This window comes from Nannospalax galili, unplaced genomic scaffold, assembly GCF_000622305.1.
Source record: "Nannospalax galili isolate Female #2095 unplaced genomic scaffold, S.galili_v1.0 scaffold619, whole genome shotgun sequence".
In the NCBI taxonomy this organism is placed as follows: domain Eukaryota; kingdom Metazoa; phylum Chordata; class Mammalia; order Rodentia; family Spalacidae; genus Nannospalax; species Nannospalax galili.
The window spans coordinates 1,157,263-1,180,395 of NW_008344186.1; the positions used below are offsets into that span (position 1 = coordinate 1,157,263).

At 47.3% G+C, this 23,133-nt stretch overlaps 1 protein-coding gene across 19 annotated transcripts in view; it reads left to right on the forward strand.

The window, feature by feature from the left end:
* The window catches only part of Pcbp3 (poly(rC) binding protein 3), a 322,999-nt gene that overhangs the window by 280,750 nt on the left and 19,116 nt on the right, over positions 1-23,133 (forward strand). For 11 of the 19 annotated variants that reach the window (XM_008840452.2, XM_029567084.1, XM_029567086.1 and 8 more), the window contains 4 exons: positions 13,452-13,583; positions 14,399-14,527; positions 17,972-18,115; positions 21,555-21,596. In XM_008840452.2, the coding sequence (XP_008838674.1) occupies positions 13,452-13,583; positions 14,399-14,527; positions 17,972-18,115; positions 21,555-21,596 (447 nt within the window). The remainder of the gene's footprint in view (positions 1-13,451; positions 13,584-14,398; positions 14,528-17,971; positions 18,116-21,554; positions 21,597-23,133) is intronic. The other 8 variants (XM_017799974.2, XM_029567088.1, XM_008840450.2 and 5 more) reach the window with 3 other exon arrangements.

Here is a 23,133-nt window from a genome sequence, read left to right on the forward strand (position 1 = left end):
CACACACACACACACACACACACACACATATATATATGTATATGTATTCATATCAGCTTAGCTCACAGGATAGAGTCCAAGTAGTCCAACAATGGCTGCACCACACTGGAGAGGCTGAGAATCTGTAGTCGCTCAGTCCATGAGGCTGGATGTCTCAGTAGTCCCCATCTGGTTCTGAAGGTCTGACGAATTCCGAAAGATCAGCTAGTCTCAGTCTACAGCAGCAAGACGAACTCACCAGCGAGAGAGAAGGCAAGCAGCAAGAAGCCAGGCATTCTCCTCTGCCTTGGTCTTTTATACCGGCTGTCATCAGAAGGTAACACCCACCTTTAGGGTGTGTTTTCCAGCTTCAGATGATCCAGTCAAGAAGATCTCTCTCATTTCAGTTAATCCCAGATCCAGTCAAGTTGACACCCAGGATTAGCCATCACACCTACCCACAATTAAGAGACTTTTGAAAGAGACTATGGACTTTTAAGTGTTTGGATTTTAAGGACTGTGGGATTTTTAAGGTTTTACTGTCTTGTGATATTAATGTTAATAATTGTGTCTTGGGGACAAGAATTGGAAAGGTTATGGTTTAATAGTGATGTGTTTGTGTGTCAAGTTGACAAGGGGTCAATTGTGCTGGATAGCTTTAGTGTCAACTTTACACACCTGGGTTGAGGGAGCCTCAATTGGGGAATTGCCTCCATTGGACTGGCCTGTGGTCATGTCTGTGGAGTATTTTCTTCATTGTTGAGTGATGTAGGAGGGCCCAGCCCACTGTAGGTGGTGCCACCCCTGGGCAGGTGGGCTTGTGTTGTATAAGAAAGCAGGCTGAGCAGGGGTCAGGGCAGCAACCCAGTAAGCAATGTTCCTCCATGGCCTGTGTTCCAGCTCCTGCCTCCAGGTTCCTGCCCTGAGTTCCTACCTTGGGCTCCTGGATGAACTGTGACCCAGGATGTGTAAGATAAATAAACCCTTTCCTCCCAAGTTGGTAGTGGTCAGAGTGTTTTGTCATAGCAATGAAGAGACAAACTAGGACAGAGACCCAGTGGCCCTCTCCTTGAGATGATACATGGCTCCTCTTTGATCCCAACATAGCGAGAAGTAGTAGTCATAGCAGCATAGATGCTGCCCTAACAGCCTGTAAAAAATTCTAGAACCACCTAGAGCTTGTGCCATGAGTGGGGGTAGTCTGCCAGCCATCTAGGTCTCAGATGGCATTAGTCACTTCTCCCAGAATGAGCATAGAACTCAAGGTTTTCCTGTGAGCCCTTCCAGGGGGAGCTCTGTTCTGATGCTTTGCTAAGTAGATTTGCAGGAAAGTGTGGAGGGATTAGGGTGGCCTTGTTTTCAAACACAAATTTGTGCCAAAATATCTAACACAGTAACTTCAAGAGTTAAGGATCTGATATGTAAAAAGGTCTCAGAATCCTCTTCCCCCAGTGCCCGAAAATCAGTCTGAAACAAATAGGACAAGATGCCGCCCATTCAGAGGCAGTGATGTCTGGCGGTGGCACTGGGAGTCCAAGAAAGTGTTACTGCTCAGGAGAGGAGTCTGGACTTGAGTTTACAGCTTATTCCACTCTTCCGTGAAAGTTGTTAAATATGGAATTACCTGGTTGCTAAACTGTGATGGTTGTTTTCTTGGAAGAGAACCTAGCCAAGGCATGTCTGACTGTGGAGGGCCAGGTGTCTGTCAATGTGACTGGAAACACTATTGCTGTAATTCCCTGTGTCTCAGTGGATGAAACCAGACTTACTAGAGTTTGATCCTAGGCTCTAATGAGCAGTGGTAGTCTGTGAAATTGAGGGTTATAACTATTGCCTAGGGTCATCTTAGAATAAGTATGTTCTGGCCTAACAGTTATCAAAAAATAAGAAGAGATGAGAGGAGGACTGGAGAGATGGCTCATTAGAGTTAAGAGTGCTTGCTGCTCTTCCAGAGAATCCAAGCTCAGTTTCAACAGCTATGTTGGGCAACTCACAAGCCTGTGTAACTCCAGCTCTAGGGGATCTGATGCCCTCTCTGGTCTTTGTGGGCACCCACACATGCATGGCACATACATACATATATATGCATAAATAAAAAAGTATTTTTAAAAGGAAAAGAAGAGTAGTGATGATTTCTATCGTTGTAACAGACCTGAGTCTTACAAAGAGAAAAGGTTGTTTTGGCTCCATTTTAGGGTTTATAGTCTATGGCCAGGCAGGATCATTGCTGTTAGGCCTCTGGTAAGGGTAGGATGTACATGGTGACAGGAGCACGTAGCTTAAAATCCGTCCACCTTATGGCCAGGATGTGAAAATGAGAAAGAGACTGGGGCTGATGGCACACCTCTAATAACCTCAAATGTACACTATTAGGTTTCCACTACTTCCCAATAGTGTCAGCTGAGGACCAGACCTTTACCACATGGACATTTCCAGTGAAGTTCCACCCCTGGCCCATAAAGGTTTATGTCTGTCTCAGTAGTACAAAAATGCATTCAGTCTATCGTGAAAAGTCCCCAAAGTCTTAACAAGTCAAACGTATCAGAAGCTGAAGTTCAGAGTCCTCTCTGAGACAACGCAAACTGCTATAACCCCTTACAAAAATTAAAAGACAAGTTACATAGTTTCAAGGTGCAATGGTACAAGGTGTTCTAGTTACTTTTCTGTTGCTGTAATGAACATCATGACCAAAAGCAACCTGTGGGGGATGAAAGGGTTTATTTGATTTATAGCAGTAAGTCCAGCTCACTGACCATCATCAATGGAAGCCAAGACAGGAATTCAAAGCAAGGAATTCTGGAGGCAGAAACAAGCAGAGACCACTGAGAAATGCTGCTTACTAGCTTGTCTCTTCTGGCTTGCCCAACTTGCTGTCTTATATAATCCAGGATGACCTGCCCAAGGGTGACATCAGAAACATTTATCACCCACAGTGGGCTGGACCCTTCTACGTCAATCAACAATCAAGAAAATGTCATACAGACATTCCCACGGGTGAATCTGATGAAAGAAATTCCTCTTTTGAGGTTCCCTATTACCAAGTGTGTTGACAACCAAGATTAGCCATCACATGGGATAAGCATTCCCATTCTAAAAGGAAGGAATTGGGCAAAAATAAGGTGGAATTAGACTAAAGCAAGAGCAAAACCTAACAACTAAAGCTTTAAATCCTATAGTTCCATGTCTGACATCCAGAGCTCACTGTGGTAGGGCATGAGTAACAAAAGATGAGGGACCTTGCTGGGCATGGTGGCACACACACTTAATCCCAGCACTCAGGAGGCAGAAGTAGATCTCTTGTGAGATCGAGACCAGCCTGGTCTGCATAGTGAGTTCCAGGCCAGGTGAGGCAATAGGGAGACCTTGTCTCAAAAAGACCCTCCTCCTTCTCCTCCTCCTCAAAAAAAAAAAAAAAAAGGGGAGGGACCTTAACCCTTTAACCCTGCTGCACACTACCTGGCTTCCTGGGCTTTCCTTTGACATTTCTGTGACCCTATACTTACTTCATTCTTCCTTACAAAACCAGCCACATGGGTAACCCTGAGGGTTGCTGCCAACAGGAGCATTATCTGGGGCTGCCTTATGTTACTATTCAGTGGGCTGTGCGTTCTCTTGCTCTCCCTGGATAGAGATCATGGGTAGGCAAGAAACTTCAAGTGCTGTTCTCTAGTGGCTCAGCATCCTTTGTGTTTGACAGATGTAGCAGTCAGGTGGAAGCAGAGACAAGTGGCACTCTCTAGTGTTACAGTCCCCCTAGAGGTCTCAAGTATTGAAGCTCCCAGCCCTACAAGTTTTTAAGTCCCCCTGCTAACCTCAGACATCAGGACCTTTGACTTATGGCAACTGCCACTGTTACAACTCTCTAGCCTGGACTCTGCGATCCCTTGGCCCTGCAGACTTGACTTCTCTCTAGAACTCTTCTGATAACCAAGGCCTGCAGAGTCTCTTCTCTAGCTTCTTTACAACCTCCCCATCTCCCCCACTCTCTTACTGTTTCTTTATTTGTGTTTCCTTTTCTTTTTCCTTCCCTGGTCATTCTCAAACTGTTGAGCTGTTCCATCACTTATCAGTGGACGCTGCCAGAACTCCAGGTACAGCATTGAGGCAGCAGCCAGGAACTACGATGCAGTGACAGCACCTGCTGCTACTCTGGAGCCAGGACACTTGGAGGGCTGTTTAGACACTGGGTGCTGGTCACAGTTGTGATTACTCAGGCACAGGCATTCCCTCCTACTAGGGGCAGGATCCCAGTAGGCAAATGGATCCTCAAGGAGCAGTGGTGTCACACTGATGCCACCTTATGATGCACCTACCCTGCGGGTGGATCCAGGCCTCTTCAGGTGGCTGTTTCTTGAGCCATCAAACAGTGGTTTCAAGTACTTTGTGCTGTGAAGCCAGAGCCTGGGGCTCAGGAACCAAGTGCCTGTAACACCCAAGTGCTATTTAGGAGTCCAGCATCAGGGATCAGAATCTGGGCATTATTGTGTATGTGTGTGGTACTAGGCGATGTTCAGGGTGCCCATAGGCAGCACCACACAGCATCATGACACTCATGGAATCTTCAGCTGCCAAGTTTCTGGATGGTATACATGGTGCCTGTGAGATTGGGTTCATGTGGAGCCCACAGGATCAATGCCAATGCTTTTCAGTGCCCAAGACCAGTGTCTCTACTCAAAGCCAGCATTTGTCCAGCTATCAAGCTGTACCCATTGCCATCCTTACCACTGTGACCATCCTCCACTGTCTGCCACTTTCTTCATGTTTATAACTCAGTCCACTCTGCTAGTGGAAGGGAGGCCTACTCGAGAACTCTTCACTAGACCTGATGTGTTAACACCAGGGGAGGCAACGTAGGAGAGTCTCTGTATTGTCTTTTGTTGCTGTAATGAAATATGATAACAAAAAACAACTTAAGGAAGAGTTTATTCAGGCTTATGGTTCCAGAGGACTAGAAGTCTACAAGGGTAAGAGATGCACAGCAGCAGGATACTGAGAGATGAGATCACATCTCAACAACATGTAGGGAACAGAGTGGACTGGAGTGGAGGCTATGAACTCTCAAAGACTGACCCCCAGTGACAGCCTCCATGCCTGTGTCTCCTAAAGGTTTCATGACTTACCCAAAACAGCGCCACCAACTGGGACTAAGTGCTTAACTACATGAACCTATGAGGGAAGGTTCTTAATTCAAACCACCAGTCTCTTAGTCAGCTCTTTCAATGAACCTGAACAGCCTGCTTATATCACCTGAAAAGGAGTATTTGGACCAATAACAGCCATTTTTCTTTTGCTAATCACAGATACTTGTTTTGGACTGACCACAGCCTTGCCACCAATGATAGCAGTCCCTCCACCAGAGTCAGTGTACTCCCTTTGACAAGGTGTAATGGTTCATCAGGACTTATGATTGCAAAGGGTCTGGTACCAGCTGTTCAGGCAGCCTTTGCTAGGTCTGTGCCTTCAGGAGCCAGGGCAATCAGCTGTAATCTTTTGTATTACTTCTCTCAAGGCATTTGTGGTATGTCCAAGATGGCTAGCAGGCATAAGGGTAGTCTGGCTGGCTACTAGACTGATAATCCTTTTGTTCAAGACAGTTTAGAAAGCAAGAGAAGGTTCAATAGGTACTAATTAGGAAACCAAATTTCCATATCCCCATTTTTCTGTCTTATTTACAGAAAAATGAACATCAGAAAGAATGCTTACAATAAGCAGATTTTAACAAGTATTAACTTGTCTAGTACTTGAGGTGGGGTGGGGGTTCCCCTTTTTTTTCTCACTTGGTAACAGCTATATAGATTCTGACTACCTTCCTAGTATTGCAGGATTCCCTGGGTTTCTCAAAGACCCTGCTCTGGAAAGTGTTTGAAACAAATTTGCATTTATACTATAATCTCTGAATCTATAAAGGTAGTAGTAGCCTTGCTAATTTTGATATTCTCTGCAAGCATCTTTTCTGTTGTCTTGATGCAAAGAGCTTAAGCTTCAATTTAATAGCACCTGATTTCTTTAGTATCTGTGCCATCCTCTGCTGCACCTTTAAACACGCTTCTTCTCTAAACAAATTGCAAAGCCCAACTACTAAGTTACATCTGTAGCCAGGCCCTGCTCTTTATTTTTACTACTGATTCTTACCTCAGTGTAAATTTGGCTAGGACCAACCAGTATTAGCCATATTGTGTGAATGCAATGTTGTCTTGAAATGTCATGGCCTCTAGTCTAAGTCCCAGTAGAGTCCTCATTTCTATCTGAATCCTTGTCAGCACAGACTTTACTATCCATATTGAACATTCTTGTCTTCTAATGCCCCACCAAAATCATTCTTAAGCTCTACCTGCAGCATGACATGCTTTTACTGTTAGTTCTCCAAACTCCTCCCATAAAACAATTCTACAGATCTGCTGTTTCGTTAGGCATAGTCCCAGCAATATCCCCACTCCTTGGAACCTTTTTTTGCTAGCTAGTTTTCTATTACATTAATAACTACTTAAGATAAATCAACTTATAAAGAAAGGGCTTACGGGGCTAGAGAGATGGCTTAGTGGTTAAGAGCACTGGCTGCTCTTGCAGAGGACTAAGGTTCAGTTCCCAGCACCCACTGGCAGTCAACAACCATCCATAACTCCAGTTCCAGGGGATTTGACACCCACTTCTGACCTCCAGTGACATTACACGACATGGACAAACTTTCAGACGTGAAGGCAATACACTCATACATCTAAAAAAAATTTTTTTTAAATGAAGTTTTGGTTGTTTTTTTTTTTTTTAAAGAAAGGGCTTGTGGGGCTGGAGAGATGGCTCAGCGGTTAAGAGCACTGACTGCTCTTGCAGAGGACCAGGGTTCGATTCCCAGAACCCACGTGGCAGCTATAAACCATCCTTAACTCCAGTTCCAGGGGAATCTGAAGCTCTCTTTTGACCTTTGCAGCATTGCACAGCACAGGTGCACTCAGATACATGCAGGTAATACATTCATACACATAAAATAAAAATAATAAAATATTTCTAAAAAAGATAGCCGGGCGTGATGGCGCACGCCTTTAATCCCAGCACTCGGGAGGCAGAGGCTGGAAGATCTCTGTGAGTTCAAGGCCAGCCTGGTCTACATAGTCAGTTCCAGGACAGCTGGGGCTACAGGGAGACCCTATCTCAAAAAGACCAAAAAAAAAAATGGGCTTATTTTGGTTCATAATTTTAGAGCGTTCACACAACAATTGAGGTGTAACCATTGGTTTTAATCCTCGGGTTGTTTGAGGATGCGACATAACCATGGCAGGAGCACCTGATGTAGGAAAACCTCATAACCAAGATGCAAATAAAAGGGATTAAGGCTGAGATCCCACCACCTTGTCAAGCGCATGCCACCAGTGACATAAACCCTCCGTTTTAGGTCCCACCTCTTAAAGTTTCTATTACCTCCTGTATTGGTTACTTTTCTTGTTGCTATGGCAAAATACCTGACAAAAGCAACTTTAGGGAGGAAGGATTTATTTTGGCTGAAGCAGGAATGTGAGGCAGCTGGTCACAGAGCATCGACAGGAAGCAGAGAGAAATTAGTGCTGATATTGCATTCTCCTTTTTTAAAAATTCAATCTGGGACCCTAGCTCATGGAATGGTGCTGCCCACATTTAGAGTATGTTTTCTTACCTCACTTAACCCAATCTAGAAACCACCTCGTAGACATACCCAGAGTTTTGTCTCCTAGGTGATTCTAGATCCTGTCAAGTTGACAATATTAACCATCACATCTCCCAAAAGTAACACAGACTGGAGGCTAAGCTTCTAATACATGGACCTTTTGGAGGACATTCCAGATGAAAACTATAACAAATGGTCATCAATAAGAGGTAAATCAAAACAAAAATTAGATAAAGATATTGGAATGACTTCCTAGGCAGGGACAGCCCATCCATCATCCAAGGTCTCATCAGCGTACTGTGATTCTGAATTCAGCTCTCTATTGCTGAAGAATGGCTGCTTCTAGAGGGTCTCTGAGCTCCTCTACAGAAGTGACTTTCCCACTATGTGTAATACTGACTTGAGGTCTTAGCTGTGAAATGAAGCCAAGGTTTGATCAAGTATCAGCTCCCTGGAGTTTCACTGATGCTTTATTTTATTTTATTTATTTATTTATTTTTATTTATTTATTTATTTTTTTTTTGAGCAGTATTTGATAAGGTCCCTTCCTGCGGCTCCAGAGCTGGTCTTCTTGAAGAACTTGCTGAGCAGATGGCTCCCCCTGGTGGAAGATTATAGAGAGGTGCCTGGGAAGCAGCCTCAGTCTGATGGTGGTGAACAGAGCAGCATTCTGGAAATGTTGTTGTTTGGTGCCAGGGATTAAACTGAGGCCCTCAAACATGCTAATTACATGCTGTGCCTTTGAAGTATACCCCCCAGGAAATTGGATAGTGAGGCAGTGTTACTCTGAGTAACTGCCACCGGAGTTCTTAAGTACTGGCACCTGTAAATTTGTGTGCCCCATCATTTGGTATAAAATGTTGGTATGTTCCCAAATGAAAATAAAAGCCAAGCCATTTTTTAGCAACCTCAAGATGTAGCTTTCTGCAAGGAAATGCTTTTTCACCTCCAAAACAGATATACAGTAACTAAAACATCCTTAATCCTGGAGTCAGAGAACCAGATAAAACACACCATGAGTCATTCAGAGAGTTTGAGCCAAGTCTTACCTTCTCATTTCTTCCTTTCTGGTTTTGCTAAAAGATAACACATGGCCTGAGAATGCTCTCAGCTGTCTCTTACAGTGTCCTCCAGTGGTGGTTTCAACAGCTGACCAATCTTCATTCAATGACAGATGCTTTCATAGACAACTCTTCTAATACCCATTTGAAACCACTGAGTACCACTAGCCAGTGCTCTTAATCTAAGTCACCTAAGGAAGGGTTCATGGACCTCCCCTTCTTCAAAATCAGGGACCAGTGCTGACATCTTACAACAGCCCCTATGAATGTCCTTTGAGGAATTCCTGCTATCCAGCTGATCTCATGCCAGGTGGAAGCCTGTGTTTTCTGAAAAGTGAGATGGGTAGTGTACCATCTATCTGCCAGGTCACCATGACAAAGTGTCTTAGTCTGGCTGGTTTAACCCTTATCAGTTCTAGGGGCTGGAGTCCAAGAAAATGCCGTGTGGTATGGTTTCTCCTGGAGGAGGTCATGGAGAGCAGCTGAGACCCAGCACCACGTGGCAGGGTCAGAGTTTCTGAACAGAGGGGAGAGGCCTCTGGTGAAGGTAGAACCTCAGTTGCAGTGGAGATCCTGGCACACTGGAGATGCTAGGATCCAGGGACAGCTACCAAGGACAGCAGCCGGGGAAGAGGAGCCAGGCTGAGCCTGTGAAACAAGCAGTGTGCTGTGGATGGCAGAGTGAAGAGGTGGGGCTGCTCAAGCCCTTTGGAGCCCAGAAGATCGTGAACCTCAGATGCTGGACACTGAACACAAGATTTGGATTTTCACGGGTAGAGTTTGGTTTTGTTTTGAGCTGACTGTTTCTATGCCCCAGTCCTTCCCCTTGGAAAAAATATATAATTTGTTTTTTCATTTTTAGGAGCCCACAGTTATGAGGCATTAGACTTTTCTTTGAGTACACCCCTGTTTGCTCTGCTCATCAGGACCCCCGTCCTACTGGATCAGAGGCACTTAGTGGCCTTACTGACCTCCTTAAAAGCTCCATCTCTACCTGGCCACATTCCTCCTGAATTGGGGGCATAATTGAGTCCATAGTACCCAACTTCAGTCCTGTTTTTTTGGTTCTCAGCTGGGTCTGCAGAGACGGAGGCAGAAAAGAGAATCTTGCTCAGCTTCCTGTTTTCTGAATGAGGTGGGAGGTCATCTGCTTATGTCCTAACCAAATCCTTGGGGAAATGTGGGACCTAGGAGAAACAGGAGGTGCTTCAATGGCCCCAACCTGACAGCATGGTGCTGTCCTCCCTGGTGAAAACACAATTACTTGTCGGTCATCCTAGACTACTGGTGCACTGACAGTGGCAGAGCCAAGGGCCACACCATGAAGCAGTAGCTGCGGGAAGACCCATGGGGAGTGCGTATCAAGATTCACTTTCACCACAAACACAGCTCAAGGATGCCAGGAGTCCAGGAGACAGTAGGAGGTCGGGTGCGCATCCCTCACTACCACACAGTAGGATGTCAGGTGCGAGTCCCTCACTACCACACAGGGATTTCTCTTTGTCTTGGATTTTCTTTCTCAAGATGGGATCAACTTTTTTTCTTTCTCAAGATGGGATCAGTTTGCTTCTGTTCACAGTATCCCCGTGTGTCTTTGTCAGTGACTGGTGACTGGGGAACAGGCCATTTGACTTAGTTGCAGGACTGTACATTCATTTTTGGTTTTGCCAGGTGTTGTGAATCAGCTGAAAGATCGCCTGCTATCCTAAATTTTGTCTTCCATTTAAATCCATTTAGCAAGTGATGGAGGGCAGCTCCTACACCAGCACCTTCTTTAGTGCCCAGATGTCAGCAGTCTGCCTCACAAATCCCCAGGAGTCTCCCCCTTCCTCTGTTTGCATGATCTGATCAGTTTCTGCTGGAAATGTATTGGAGACTTTGCCCTTCTGTGGAGCCTTTTCTGGCCCAAGGCAAGAGAATCAAGTTGATATAATTCAGATAACCCTGGGTCCTGTGTGCCAAAAGAATTTAAAATTCTTCAACTCTCAGTAATGGGTCTTGGCTGGGTTTAGGAAAATCCTAAAGACTCAAGTCTGGATTCCACAGATGCCTGTTGTCAGCTCATGATGATTTCCATAGGCATTTGGCTTTGTGGTCTTAGTCATGGTGGGGAAAGGTTGGGTTGCAGTTAAAGGGACATGTCAGAAAGATGGGGATGTGCACTAGAGGTGATGGGGGACAAAGAAGGAGAAGCTGGACAAGCATGGAGCTCATCGCTGAAGACAGTCAATTGCTTATTCACTTTATCCAGAGATACTTTCAATTAAACAATTTTTAAGACAGAATTTCATTTGGAAACGCACTCTGCCCACTCTGCTTAAGACGTCATTTCCTTTCTTCTATAAAGCATATCGAGAGATCCTTTCTTTTATAAAGCATCTGTTGTGGTCAAGCCCAGGGTAGCCACTGCAGTCCTGAGTCTGCTTGGTGGGGGGATAAAGTTAGAAAAGTGTGAGGACCAGGGGCTTCAGTGGGCATGGAACAGACTGACATTCCGAAGAGGAGGAGGTCCACAGGTTAGGAGGACTTCGGCAATTACATGCTTCCAATATAACCACCCCACCCCAGCATACAGGCCACTTTGGACAGTGTCTGGATCAGTCAAGCCAAGCACCCTCCAGCAAAGCTTGTACACATGCTGGTGCAGGAGAGTGAACATACTGTGCTGGCTAGCTTTAGTGTCAACTTGACACACCTGGGTTGAGGGAGCCTCAACTGGGGAATTGCCTCTATTGGACTGGCCTGTGGCCATGCCTGAGGGGCATCTTCTTGATGAATGATGTGGGAGGGCCCAGTCCACGGTGGGTGGTGCCACCCCTGGGCAGGTGGGTCTGTGTTGCATAAGAAAGCAGGCTGAGCAGGGGCCAGGGGAGCAAACCAGTAAGCAGCATTCCTCCATGGCCTGTGCTCTAGCTCCTGCTTCCAGGTTCCTGCCCTGAGTTCCTACCTTGGGCTCCCTGAGGAACTGTGACCTGGGAGATGTAAGCTGAATAAACCCTTTCCTCCCCTAGTTGGTAGTGGTCAGAGTGTTTTGTCACAGCAATGAAGAAACAAACTAGGACACATATGCTCAGGTTAGGTCCACTCTGTGACTCCTCACAGTGGGAACACTTTCAACAACACAGCACATACAAGTCATACCAAAGCCACCACAGATGCCAGCCAATCCCAAGCGCCAGTCTGGGGATGAACAGCCCAAGAGATCAATGCCAAGAGTGTGGGACTATATGCAGAGCTAAGCAACGGGCACAGGGGCCTCTGGGTATCCCACCTGGATAGAGTTGGGCTAGAACAAGGGGTGGTGGAGAGTGTCAAGATGAACAAGCTGTCCGAAACAGCAGATGAAGCGGTGTGTGCAGAGCAGGGTGGGGCAAGGGGCTAACACCTCCCTGGTGCAGCAGTGCTTCATAAAGTAAGTTTTGTAGTGAACGAGAGGGCTTTGGGCAGAAGCAGTGGCTCACTAGAAGCAAGACCCCCTGGTGACAAACCAAGCATGGATTTTTTTTTCCTGGGTGGTCCTGAATTGGAGGTAAACATGAGGTCCAGTTTTGGCTATTCAGCTCAGTGCTGCAGAGGCTTAGGTGTGACTTTTTCAGTGTGTGGTTATGTTTCAGATACGTGGGTATGTCTCAGTTTCTGTCCCCAGTATTAGACTAGCTCTCCTCTAATCAGACCTCCTGATATGGGGGCTCCTCTGGGTTTCCATGGACACAGGGCCATGGAATCTCCCAGCAGTTTCATCTGACCAACCATAAAAGCCTCTTAGGAGCTCCTTCCCATCTTCTGTCTTCTGGCCCAGGCAAGTCCACTTGCTGGAGACACCTTCTCATCCTCCTGTATACCTTTCCTAAATATGGTCATTTAGGGGATAATCTGACAATGTTCTTGAAAAGAAAAGAAGGATGTTTTGGTCAGGAGTAAACTGGTATATGAATATGACTTAGGAATAACAATATGTACTGCTGTGAAAGCCATTCCCAGGAGCTCTGTTCTCCATAATTTGCTCAGGTAGAGAGCTTGTCTGGATATGTTGCACTCATCCCCCTCACTGGGTCCTTGACCTTAGGCCCTTGCTTCTTCATAGCTAGACCATCTCATACTGACTGCTGTAGGTACCATCCACCCGATAGGTCCCCATCCTGAACCTGAAACCCATCTGTCTTCTAAGAGTCAAAACCATCAGCTAAATACACTGATTGCCAAGGTAAACCAGGTCCAAGCTCGCCCTCATCATACTTCTGCTATACCTACCTTCTGAGTGAGTGACATCCCCCATCCTAGGTGGACGGAAAGGCCTTTTCCACCTGCACTCTTCTGATGCTAGAGGTTGTGCTTGTCACAGCCCCCAGCTTTCTCTGTGCCCCTCCCTCTTACTAGTTCATACCTCACACATCTGTCTGTCCAAGTCCCCACCATATCTTCCCGATGAAGTCAGACTTGACCATGTGTCCTCCGAACCTGCACCCTGCCCTGAGTCCACTTCAATGTCCTGGCCACCCAGCTGTGCAAATCCATGTGCATGTTCAGTACCTGTGGGCCCCTTCTGTCTGTCTGATACACATATCCCTTTTCCTCCTATGCTTGGCCTGTGTCTGAAGTCTCCATGATTGCCGGGTCTACTGAGTCCCTTCATGTGGGAAGGATCCTTGAGTTCTCAGTGTGTAGTGGAGATGATGTTAAGCAGAGATGCTACATATACATCTTCCCAGCGTCCCTGAGCTGTACAGCTGTGCTCACTAGTATAGATCCAACATTATCTGTCTTCTTCTTCCTAGGACATCATTAACTCGATGAGCAACAGCCCTGCCACCAGCAAGCCCCCAGTGACACTGCGGCTGGTGGTCCCTGCCAGCCAGTGTGGGTCCCTGATCGGGAAAGGAGGCTCCAAGATCAAGGAGATCAGGGAGGTACCCACCATCCTATTGCATGTCTCCCACATAGTCTATAAGCTCATGCACTGGTTACTGCTGACCCTGATGGCCTGAAGCTGATGTGTAAAAAAGACAGACAATCCAGTAAGCCTGTGAAAAGTGTTCAGTGGAGGAGCCTTGCCACATTCACATACCCATGCAGTGACCTGTGCCTGGCGTAGCCCTGCTGGTCAAGAACAAGGACATAGATGGGGGTTGGGAGTTCTTGAACACACAGGTTGTAGCACCCTAGTTCTTTGGCTCTAGGCTACAGTCAGGCTTGGGGTCCTGCACCTGACAGGTACCTCTTTGGCCATCAGGTCTTGCCCTATGGAATGACACTAATAGAGCCTGCACTAGGTGTACGTTTGACATTGACATCTCCAAGGAGGGCTGAGTCCTTCCTTTACCCTCCTTGGTTCCTGTCTGTCCTCTTCTATGACCTAGAACTCCATAGAAGAGTAGAATTCTTTGTATTGGAAAGAGGAATCCTGTTTCCCTGTAGACCCTCCTCTATAGATTCAGGGCCTCCTATCCATTGTGCTTACTGAAAAGGGACAGCACCTTTCCAGGAAGTCACAGCTCCCCAAGAGGACATACAGAGGCAGATAGGAAGGGGAGATGACAAGAAGGTGACATTTGAGCAGTAAGATGAAGGAGGCCCTGTGACCAGTTAAGGCCCTGTTTCCATTGAAGGAGTATCATGGTGCAGACCGCCCTGGATGTGCACACCAGGTTTGGAGGGTCTGTTCCTCCTGTACATGTTGCAGACAGCACTCTGCTGTTCCCCTTCCAATGTCCCTTCTCTCTAGTCCACAGGTGCTCAGGTCCAGGTAGCAGGGGACATGCTGCCCAACTCCACAGAGAGGGCAGTGACCATCTCAGGGACACCGGAGGCCATCATCCAATGTGTGAAGCAGATCTGTGTGGTCATGCTGGAGGTACAGTGCGAGCGTCGTGGGCCAGCACATTGCCAACCTGCCTTGCTCAGCACCAGGCTCACTCAGTGTGTGACTGCCTATTGTTGTCACTAAGGCTCCTAAGGTCCTGAGGATTCATGTGGTCACTTGGGGTGGGGGTAGGGAAGCAGACAAGGATGGGCAGGTCCCAGGCTTGGGTTTCTTGGTCTCCAGCAAGAGCCAAGCAGCTCTGGCTATAGGAAGACAGAGGTTAGCTGCCCTTGGAAGTGGTGAGAAGCTCCTGTTTGGGGCTGGATGACAGCTATAGCTTGAGGAAAGACCGCAAGTACACTGCTGCTGGGATTCTGCTCCATTATTGCCTAGAATTTAAAGTTTAGGTTCTTTTTCCTACTCCCAAGAGAAGCTGCTCCTGCCCAGCGGCACCTTCTCTCTTCCCCACAACCTTCTTTTCATGTTGTCTTTTCCTAGGTCTGTCCCAAGGCTTACCCTGAGTATGGGGTGGGAGCTCTCTTGGAGTCTACAGACTTACTTTTCAGTCCTGATGGCCTGACAGGCAGGACACGTCCCTCTCACCTTCACCATACTTGCCTCTAGTCAGGACAGTTATCACTTCCAAGGCTAAATCTCCTAATAACCCTTTAGTCCCTTCCTGTGTTCTCCTGCTCACCACCAGACAAGATGGTGGCCCCAGGCTGGCATCAGAAAAAACTCCCCACGGAACTAACATCTCTTAAGCAGCTGCTGAGTCATTTGATGTTTGTAATTGACTTTGTGGTCAAACTTCCTACTTAAAAAACATTTGCATAGATTTATATCCTTGATGTGTTTTTTTGTGAAGCCAAATATAGTCTGATCACAGGGGCTCAGAGGCAGGCTGGCAGTCATTGTAGAGGTGCTGCAGCTCCTTGTGCTGGTACCTGTCCCAGGCAGTAAGAAGCACATGTCCTTCTGTTCAGTTCAGTGGCACCTTTGGAGTGTTAGTGAATGATGGCTGCAGTTCTTCAAGGGATGCCACCTTCTCAGGACAGAAAATGTGGCTTTGTCAGAAGCTCCAAGCAGGCTGCTAGCTAATGGTGGTAGGATGATGCCATGGTCACTCAGGCAGTCAGGACCTACTGCTTGTGGAGTCAGTGCCTGGGGCTATGTCAGAACCACCTTGTCTCCTCCAGGTGGTGTGAGGTATGAGAGAAACCATGACCATTCACATTGCAGATGTCAGCAGTGGAGACCAGCCTGGCAGGGACACTGTTTTCATTCATATGATGCAGTTTGCAAAGGTTGAAGGGAGTAGCCTCCCTCACCATGAAGAAAGACTTCACAGTAAAAATATTCAGCCTCATTTCTGCCTTGAAGAATAGCTGGGGCAAAAGCAAAAGATGGATCCAAGACCCTACTTGCTGATCAGAGGGCTTTCAAGCTCGCTCAAAGGATATGCCTTGCACCCCCACAATCACAAAAAGGTCTGCCCCCAGCAGATGTACCTGGATGAGACCTGCGAAGGAGACAAATGTTGCCATTGTGGACCTCCTACTCCCATCCCCCAGGGGCCTCCTGCACTAGTGAGGAACAGCCTGTGTGCCTGGCCTCCCCAAGGGGATGCTAGTGGTCTAAGTCCAGAGAGTTTCTCCTTTATGGATGAGTAACAGTGAGAACTGGGGCCTCTGATGAGCACAGGGAAATCCCTGTGCTGGAATGGAAGCACCTTAAAATACAAGTGATGACCCTATGGACTGGAGTAGTTGGCAGGGCCATTGTTGGTTGGCAGTACCAGTGTCCATTGACGCTCTTGGCATGTATCATACCCAGGGTACCACTGGGAAGCCTCAGTGAGCCAGCTTTACACAGAGGCTCGGAGGCATTTGGTCAGGGCCTCAGCAATGGGGAATAGGGAAAGCAGCATTCCAGGGGTCATCTCAGTCTGTGTCTCCCATTACTGTGGAGCTCCAGAGTGAGGAGTGTTCCAAGTTCACACCTTCAACAGGCTCTGAGTGGGCTCTGGCCCAGTGCCTTTGCAGTGATGGTCAGTTTAGTAATAACTTGTCTTGTTGCTGCAACAAACTATAAAAGCAGCTTAAGGAAGGAAAGTTTTAGTTTTGTTTATACTTCCAGAGAATGTAATCCATCATGGTAGGAAAGTATGGTGGCAGGAACAGAAAGCAGTTGCTCACACTGTACTCAGCAGTCAGGAAGCAGAGAGCCAGGAATGTTAGTGTTTGGCTCATATTCTCCCTTTTACTTGGTTGAGGACTCCAGCCAATAGAATGGTGCTGCCTATGATTAAGAATACCCCTCACAAACATGCTCAGAGGCTAACCTAATCTAGATAATCCCCAGACGCTTGTCTTCAAGGTGAGTCTAGATCCTGTCAAGTTGACAGTATTAATCATCACAACCTCTGTCTACTGTCACAAAGCCAAAGACTCCAGCCTCTCCTGATGCAGTAGACTCCAGCTGGTGATGCTGCCTGATCTGGCCTGGCTCTAGTCTCTGCCCCTCAGGGACAGGACCCCTGGTGCTGGGGAGAGGTTGACTGTCTCTGATCAAGGAAGAGAGAAGAAAGGTGGAAGATGTTGACACTGAGAGCAGCGTTCATCCAAGATGAGAATCCCACATTTCGAACACAAGTGTATTCAAGGAAAATTTCAACAGACTTCATCGCTGTGGAATCTTTCCTTTGGCCTCTGCAAGTTGTTTAACAAAAAAAACTTTCTGGGCATGCTGGAGCTTTCCTTTAATTCTAGTACTAGGGAAATAGGCAGGCACATCTCTGTGAGATCAGGCCCCCTGGGGCTATAAGGAGAACCTTTCTTACAATAAAAATCTCTCATTTTTTAAAATGATGAAATTGGATGATTCTAAGCCTCTGCTGACCATTGCCGTAGGCCAAGCAGAGTCCTTGGGGTGTTGGACATCGGTTCTCAAGATGGGTCGGGAACTGAGACTGGCTTTTTCCAGAGATTCAAGAGTGTTTTTGTCAGAGAATACAAGCTGTGAAGCCACTGCTATGCCTACCATCTGCATTGGCTCCCCATGGGACCAGACCAGGAGAGGGTAACAGCAGGGCACAGTACAGAGCCCATCAGGGTCAGTCCTCTTACCAGCAAGCAGGCGTCCCACTTAGCTGGCCTCCAAGATGGACACTCAGCACTGCTAAATGGAGTCCTGCTTCTGCCTGGCTGACCATGGGCCAGGTTGAGGATGGATAGCAAACAGTGCAGGCTTGGGAGAAGGAATATCCATCCCAAGGAGAAGGACTGAATGCCAACTGCCTCAGCCTGTGGAGGGCAGGCTCGTATCCTCCTGGTGCCACTGGACAGCTCCTCCCCTCACTGTGGACTGCGGAACCCATGCTGGTCACATCTGGGAGGTTGGGGGTTCCACAGAGGGGTGGGCTTGGGAAGGCAGCTGGAGGCTAGCAGCAAAGCTGTTCTAATCTCTCTCTCCCTCTCCTGTCCCTTTTCCTAGTCCCCACCGAAAGGTGCCACCATTCCCTACCGCCCAAAGCCCGCCTCCACCCCTGTCATTTTTGCAGGTGGTCAGGTAAGAGCCGACCCGCTCGCGGCCTCCACTGCCAACCTCAGCCTTTTACTGCAGCACCCGCCGCTGCCCGTTAGTGCACTCAGGTTTTCTTGCCTTCTCACATGCACGTCTCCCACCCCGTGCTGGACACAGAGCTCTTCCGGCCCACACCAGGCAGTGGGTGGAGGGCCTGGGTAGGCACGGCTGGAGCACATTGGGGAGCATCCCTTGTCTCTGAAATGAAGTCCCTGACTGAGACAGGAAAGATTGCACACCTAGGTGCTGCCCAGCAACACCTGCCAAACCTCATGTGTGGATACTGCTGAGCAGCTTAGGTAGTAAATGGGCAGAAACATTCTGGATGACTATGGCTTCTGTTGCAAGCCACAAGGGCTGTGGGAACAACGCGTCCCATTTTTTCCTGAAACATATCCCAGACCTTACTTAACATGCACTCAGGGAGCAGAACTTGAAAAGAAAGAACCAGCACCCCCATGTGAGATGAGTAGCCTCAGACAAGCCCTTGTTCCTCCTTCCCCTGGGCTCCTTTCCTACCATCTCTTGCCTACCTAACAGGCATCCTCACAAGCAGAGTGTGCACAAACCCTGTCCTTGTGGATTTTAGTGGCCAACCCTCTGTTCCCCAGAGCAGACTAGAAGGCAGAGTGGGGAGGAGCTTGTGTCTTTGACCACTACTGGCCTGATAGGGAAGACAGGTAGAAGAGGGCCCTCCTAGCTTCCTTGCATGCTCACCTCAGTACACATGACTGCCTCAGGTCCCCATGACCTGTCCACACAGATGACTTGAACATAGATGGCCAGGGGTTTGCCAAGAAGAGCTCTGTGTCGGCTGCGATGTGTGTCTTTGTTCAAGGGAGAGTTAAGTCAGTGACTCCCCCATAGGTGACCCAGCCATCAGAGTAGGCCAGAATTTCCACAGCGTAAAAAGGTTTTATCAGATCTTTCTGGGAACAGCAACGTTTTATAGCTTATGTGAGTCAGACCTATGGCCCCATCTCCCTTCTTACTCCCCCCATTTCTCTCTCTCTCTCTCTCTCTCTCTCTCTCTCTCTCTCTCCTCTCTTCTGCTGGCAATTTTCATGTATTGAAAACGTATTTTCAGGTTTGTTTCTATAAAGTTGGTTTTTTTTCTTGCCATTACGTTGTCTGAATTCCTTATATGTTTATGTTGACTCTTGATGACGTGTATGACTAAATCCTGTCATCCTGTCTCCTGGCCCAGGTCTGCCCCACTGTTGTCAGGGAGTCCTATGCCTTGATATAGTGCCAACCTGTAACTCATCCCATTATTCAACAAGATCTTGCCAGTCTCACAGCCACTGGAGCTCAGGGCAGTCCTTTGGACCCTGATGATTTCAGGGAGATGGTTACACAGTCATGCTGTTAAGCTCATCCAGTTGCTCTCCCCATATTCGTGGCTAATTGGCAGATAGGTAACCAGTGTGGACTAGACCTCTGTTTAAACAAATCCATGATGGCATCATATAGTGAAATGTGGAATTCTCGTCAGAAAGTGCCTCTATACAAATGAAAGGGAATCTATAAAACCACACTGCATGGAATCTCAGCCCCAGTTCTAAGGGCAGAGCCACCATAAGAAAGACCATGGCCAGGGACTCTTGGCCCCACCTACCTGTAAAATCATCGGTAGTACCACCTACCCTAGTCACAGCAGTGAAGGCCACTATGCATTAGTGTTTGTCCCCTGACAGTGTTAGCTTTTATAAGGCCTGTCATCATGCCCTTGGGAGAGACTGGTCTGACCTTGGTTGCCTTGGCTATACATAGGGGACAGAATCACATAGGGGTCACTCTGCAAGAACATAACCTAGAAAAGAAGCCAAAATACAAACTCAGGAGTAAAGGTGTGAATTAGCACTAAGGTAGGTCTCCTCCAGAATTCAGCCTGATTGTGCCTAAGAGTAGGATGCATGACAGAGAATAAACACCAAGAAGAGGCGTAGGTATCTGACACCTCTGGTAGGACAGGTGAAGATGCCCAGAGTACTGAACAGCTGACCCTGCAGCCTTTGCCACACACCTGGCCAAGCTGACAAATCCCTAGGCAGAGCTTGCTAGGGAATGTAATACCCATACGAAATGAGTAAAAAAGATGTTAGACCACAGACCCAGAACAAGCTCTGTGGCTCAGCCCAGACATGTGGGGCTGGGAGGGCAACAGACTCAAGGGGTCCCACTGTCAGGATGATAGCATGTCTCTCCCTTAGGTGACACTCTCTTGGGTGACATCTGGGAGATCATTTCTGGCAACAGTTTTTAAAAACCTGACACTATGTCTCAAAGCCCCATTCCTCACAGGGCAGTAGGCCCATCTCTTTCCCCAAGACACTGCTGTATCTGATAATATTTTTCTTCTTTCAGCACAACCAGGTCATCCTAGATTAGGCCTCACTTTGCTAGGACTGAATCTGTTTCAAGGCTGGGCTGTGGCCGGGTCCCTCTTAGGTGGCCACTTGACTTTGAGCTGAGTTTGTTTATAAAGAAAATTCTTAGCAAATTCAAATAACTGGGATGGCCAGGGTCCATATAAGTGACACATGATGACCCCTGAGGTGACTCTCTCATGCCCAGAGACCTCAAGGGTGGTCACACAAGTGGGCATCACAGGTCTAGTTCAGCCAGGTGCTAGAAGCTTCCATCAGGATAGTATAGCACCCCTCTAAATACAGACAGCTGTCTGTGGTCTTGCTCTCCCTTGACCGTGTTATTTGTTTGTCGTCTTGAGTTGCCAGAAGACATCATAGCTGAAGGGACCTTTTGGCTCTGCTGTCTTTGGGATTTCAGGGGGAGCCTATAGGGTGGATGGTTATTCTGGTTGGCCCAGTCCACAGATTTGAAGTGAGGCAAATAATGAAACCAAATGAGCCTTGGGGATCCCACACTGGCCCTCAGGGAGGGGGCCCCCATTTTGGGGGCCCCCACTTAAGATTTGGTAAGAAAGACAAATTGGATCAGTCTCATGACTGATTTAGACCCATTTGTTAATACTGCTTTTTGTTTTTGTCAGTTTTTAAAGCATTTGTTTTTGCTTGAATATCTTTGCCAGAATTTACTCTGCTGACTGATAATCAGTAGGCCTATTGCTGGAGGGCCAAATGGGTCATCTGTCGGTTTATATTTTTTTAAGTTTGTTTTTATTGAATTTTTGTATATTTCATACTAAACATCTCAGTCAATCTGAATCATCTTTATAGGTTTATAGTTTTAAAGAAAGTTGAGGGAATCAGGGTTAGGAACACTGATGGACCATTACCTGCCCAGCAGCTAACCATAGCTCAGGGGGTGCAGCTCCCCAGGGCTCACTGATTGTAACTCAGGTGCCCTCCCTCCCCATCCTAAGTAAATGGGGGCAGGCGGAGGTGTACATTGAGGAGGAGAGCTCTTCCCAGAAGGTTTTTGTCATGAAAGGGTCAGTTGCCAATGGGTGACAAGCTGAAGTCCTGTCACATCCTGAGCTGAAGATCTCTCTCTTTCACTCTCTCTCCAGGCCTACACGATCCAGGGACAGTACGCCATCCCTCACCCAGATGTGAGTTTTCACTCTGTCTCTCCTCTTCTATCCTGTTTATTGTGTACCTTCCTGCATGTTGCTGTTAATTGCTACTAATATTATTACACAATAATACTAATCCATTTTCTCAATGTCTCTTACCTGTGTTGTATACATATGACCTTGAATAATTTTTTAACCTCTCAGCACTAATTCTTGCTTGTGTTGAGGACTTGGCCTGATGTCAAATTGTTTCCACTGCTCCAGTCCAGGGCTTCCCCCCTACACACACATGGGCCTTAGCCTTATCTGTGACTATAGATGGCTCTGCCATGCCTCACACACACACAATATGAATATTGCATACTGGGCTGACCAAATGAGGCTTGCTACCTGTGACCAGGGTGGGCAAGGCCCTTTATGTGCAATTAATAAGTCATGTCACATTGTCAGAACTGGTCTTGTGAGATGTCCTACAAAGGGCATTAAATATATCTGGAGAAGCCAAACTTGCCCCTTCAGGAGCCCAAATTGAAGCATGGATTCTACCCATGTACAAGGCCTAAGTACTGAGAGCCCAAAAGGCCCTCATTTTCCTTCCAGAGTTAGTGAGATGCTACTTGAAGCAGTGGACTCCTGGGCTCCTTCCTGGGCTACTCCAGCTGGACCTGTTACCTGTTCTATGATCTGGGTCTGTTCAGACATCTCCTGGTGTGGCATGACAGTCTGAATGTGTGATCTATGATGGATGATAAAGACCTCCTGAGACAACCTGTGGGGGACAGAGGAGGAGTTCTAGTCTACCTCTTGACTCTGATCCAGCCACTCCTCAGGTGGAGACCTGAGTGCAAAAGAGAAGACAAGCAATGACATTTGGAGTGATGGTGGCTCTGAGCCTGTAGGGACTTAGAGATAATGGGCAGCAGCCACAGGAGAAGGGCCTTCTTGAGGGACTTCAGAGATATAAGCAGGTGGGTCTGTTCCCGGAGATGCTGGGAAAATGGGAGTGAGAGGAGAAAGCAGAAGGAAAAGGAGAAAGGTGGCTGGTCCTGTGGTGTTAAGACTTAACCTAGTGTCTCAAGTATATACTAGGCAACTGCTCTATTGCATAGCTATATTTCCAGCCCGAGATACCGCTTCATAACCTGGTTTGAACATTTGCTGGGTTCAGCAGCTGTCCCTAGAGCTCTGCTATCTGTGCACTGCTCAGGGCCCTGCGGCACTCCAGCACTGACAGGGGAGTGAGTGGTGCCAGCTAGTCCTCTGCAAACCTTGACTTTTGAATGGGACAAGAAAGTTGTATGTGATTTGCAGGCAGGGCCAAAAGAGGGGCTTGAGAATTAACTAACATTGAATAACTAGTTGTCTGAAATAGGGATTCACTTCACTGTCGTTACAGAGAAATCCTTGTATAGAAAATACATGCTATTGGTTTTTTAAATAAAGCAACACACAAACATTAGAGAAACAGGTGAGAAAAGCCCTGCCTGAGCATGGTCACACCTACAAGGCCATGCTGGGTGGTTCCTGGTTGTAGATCCTAGTTAGTAGTGCTATGTGTGAGTTCACAGTATCT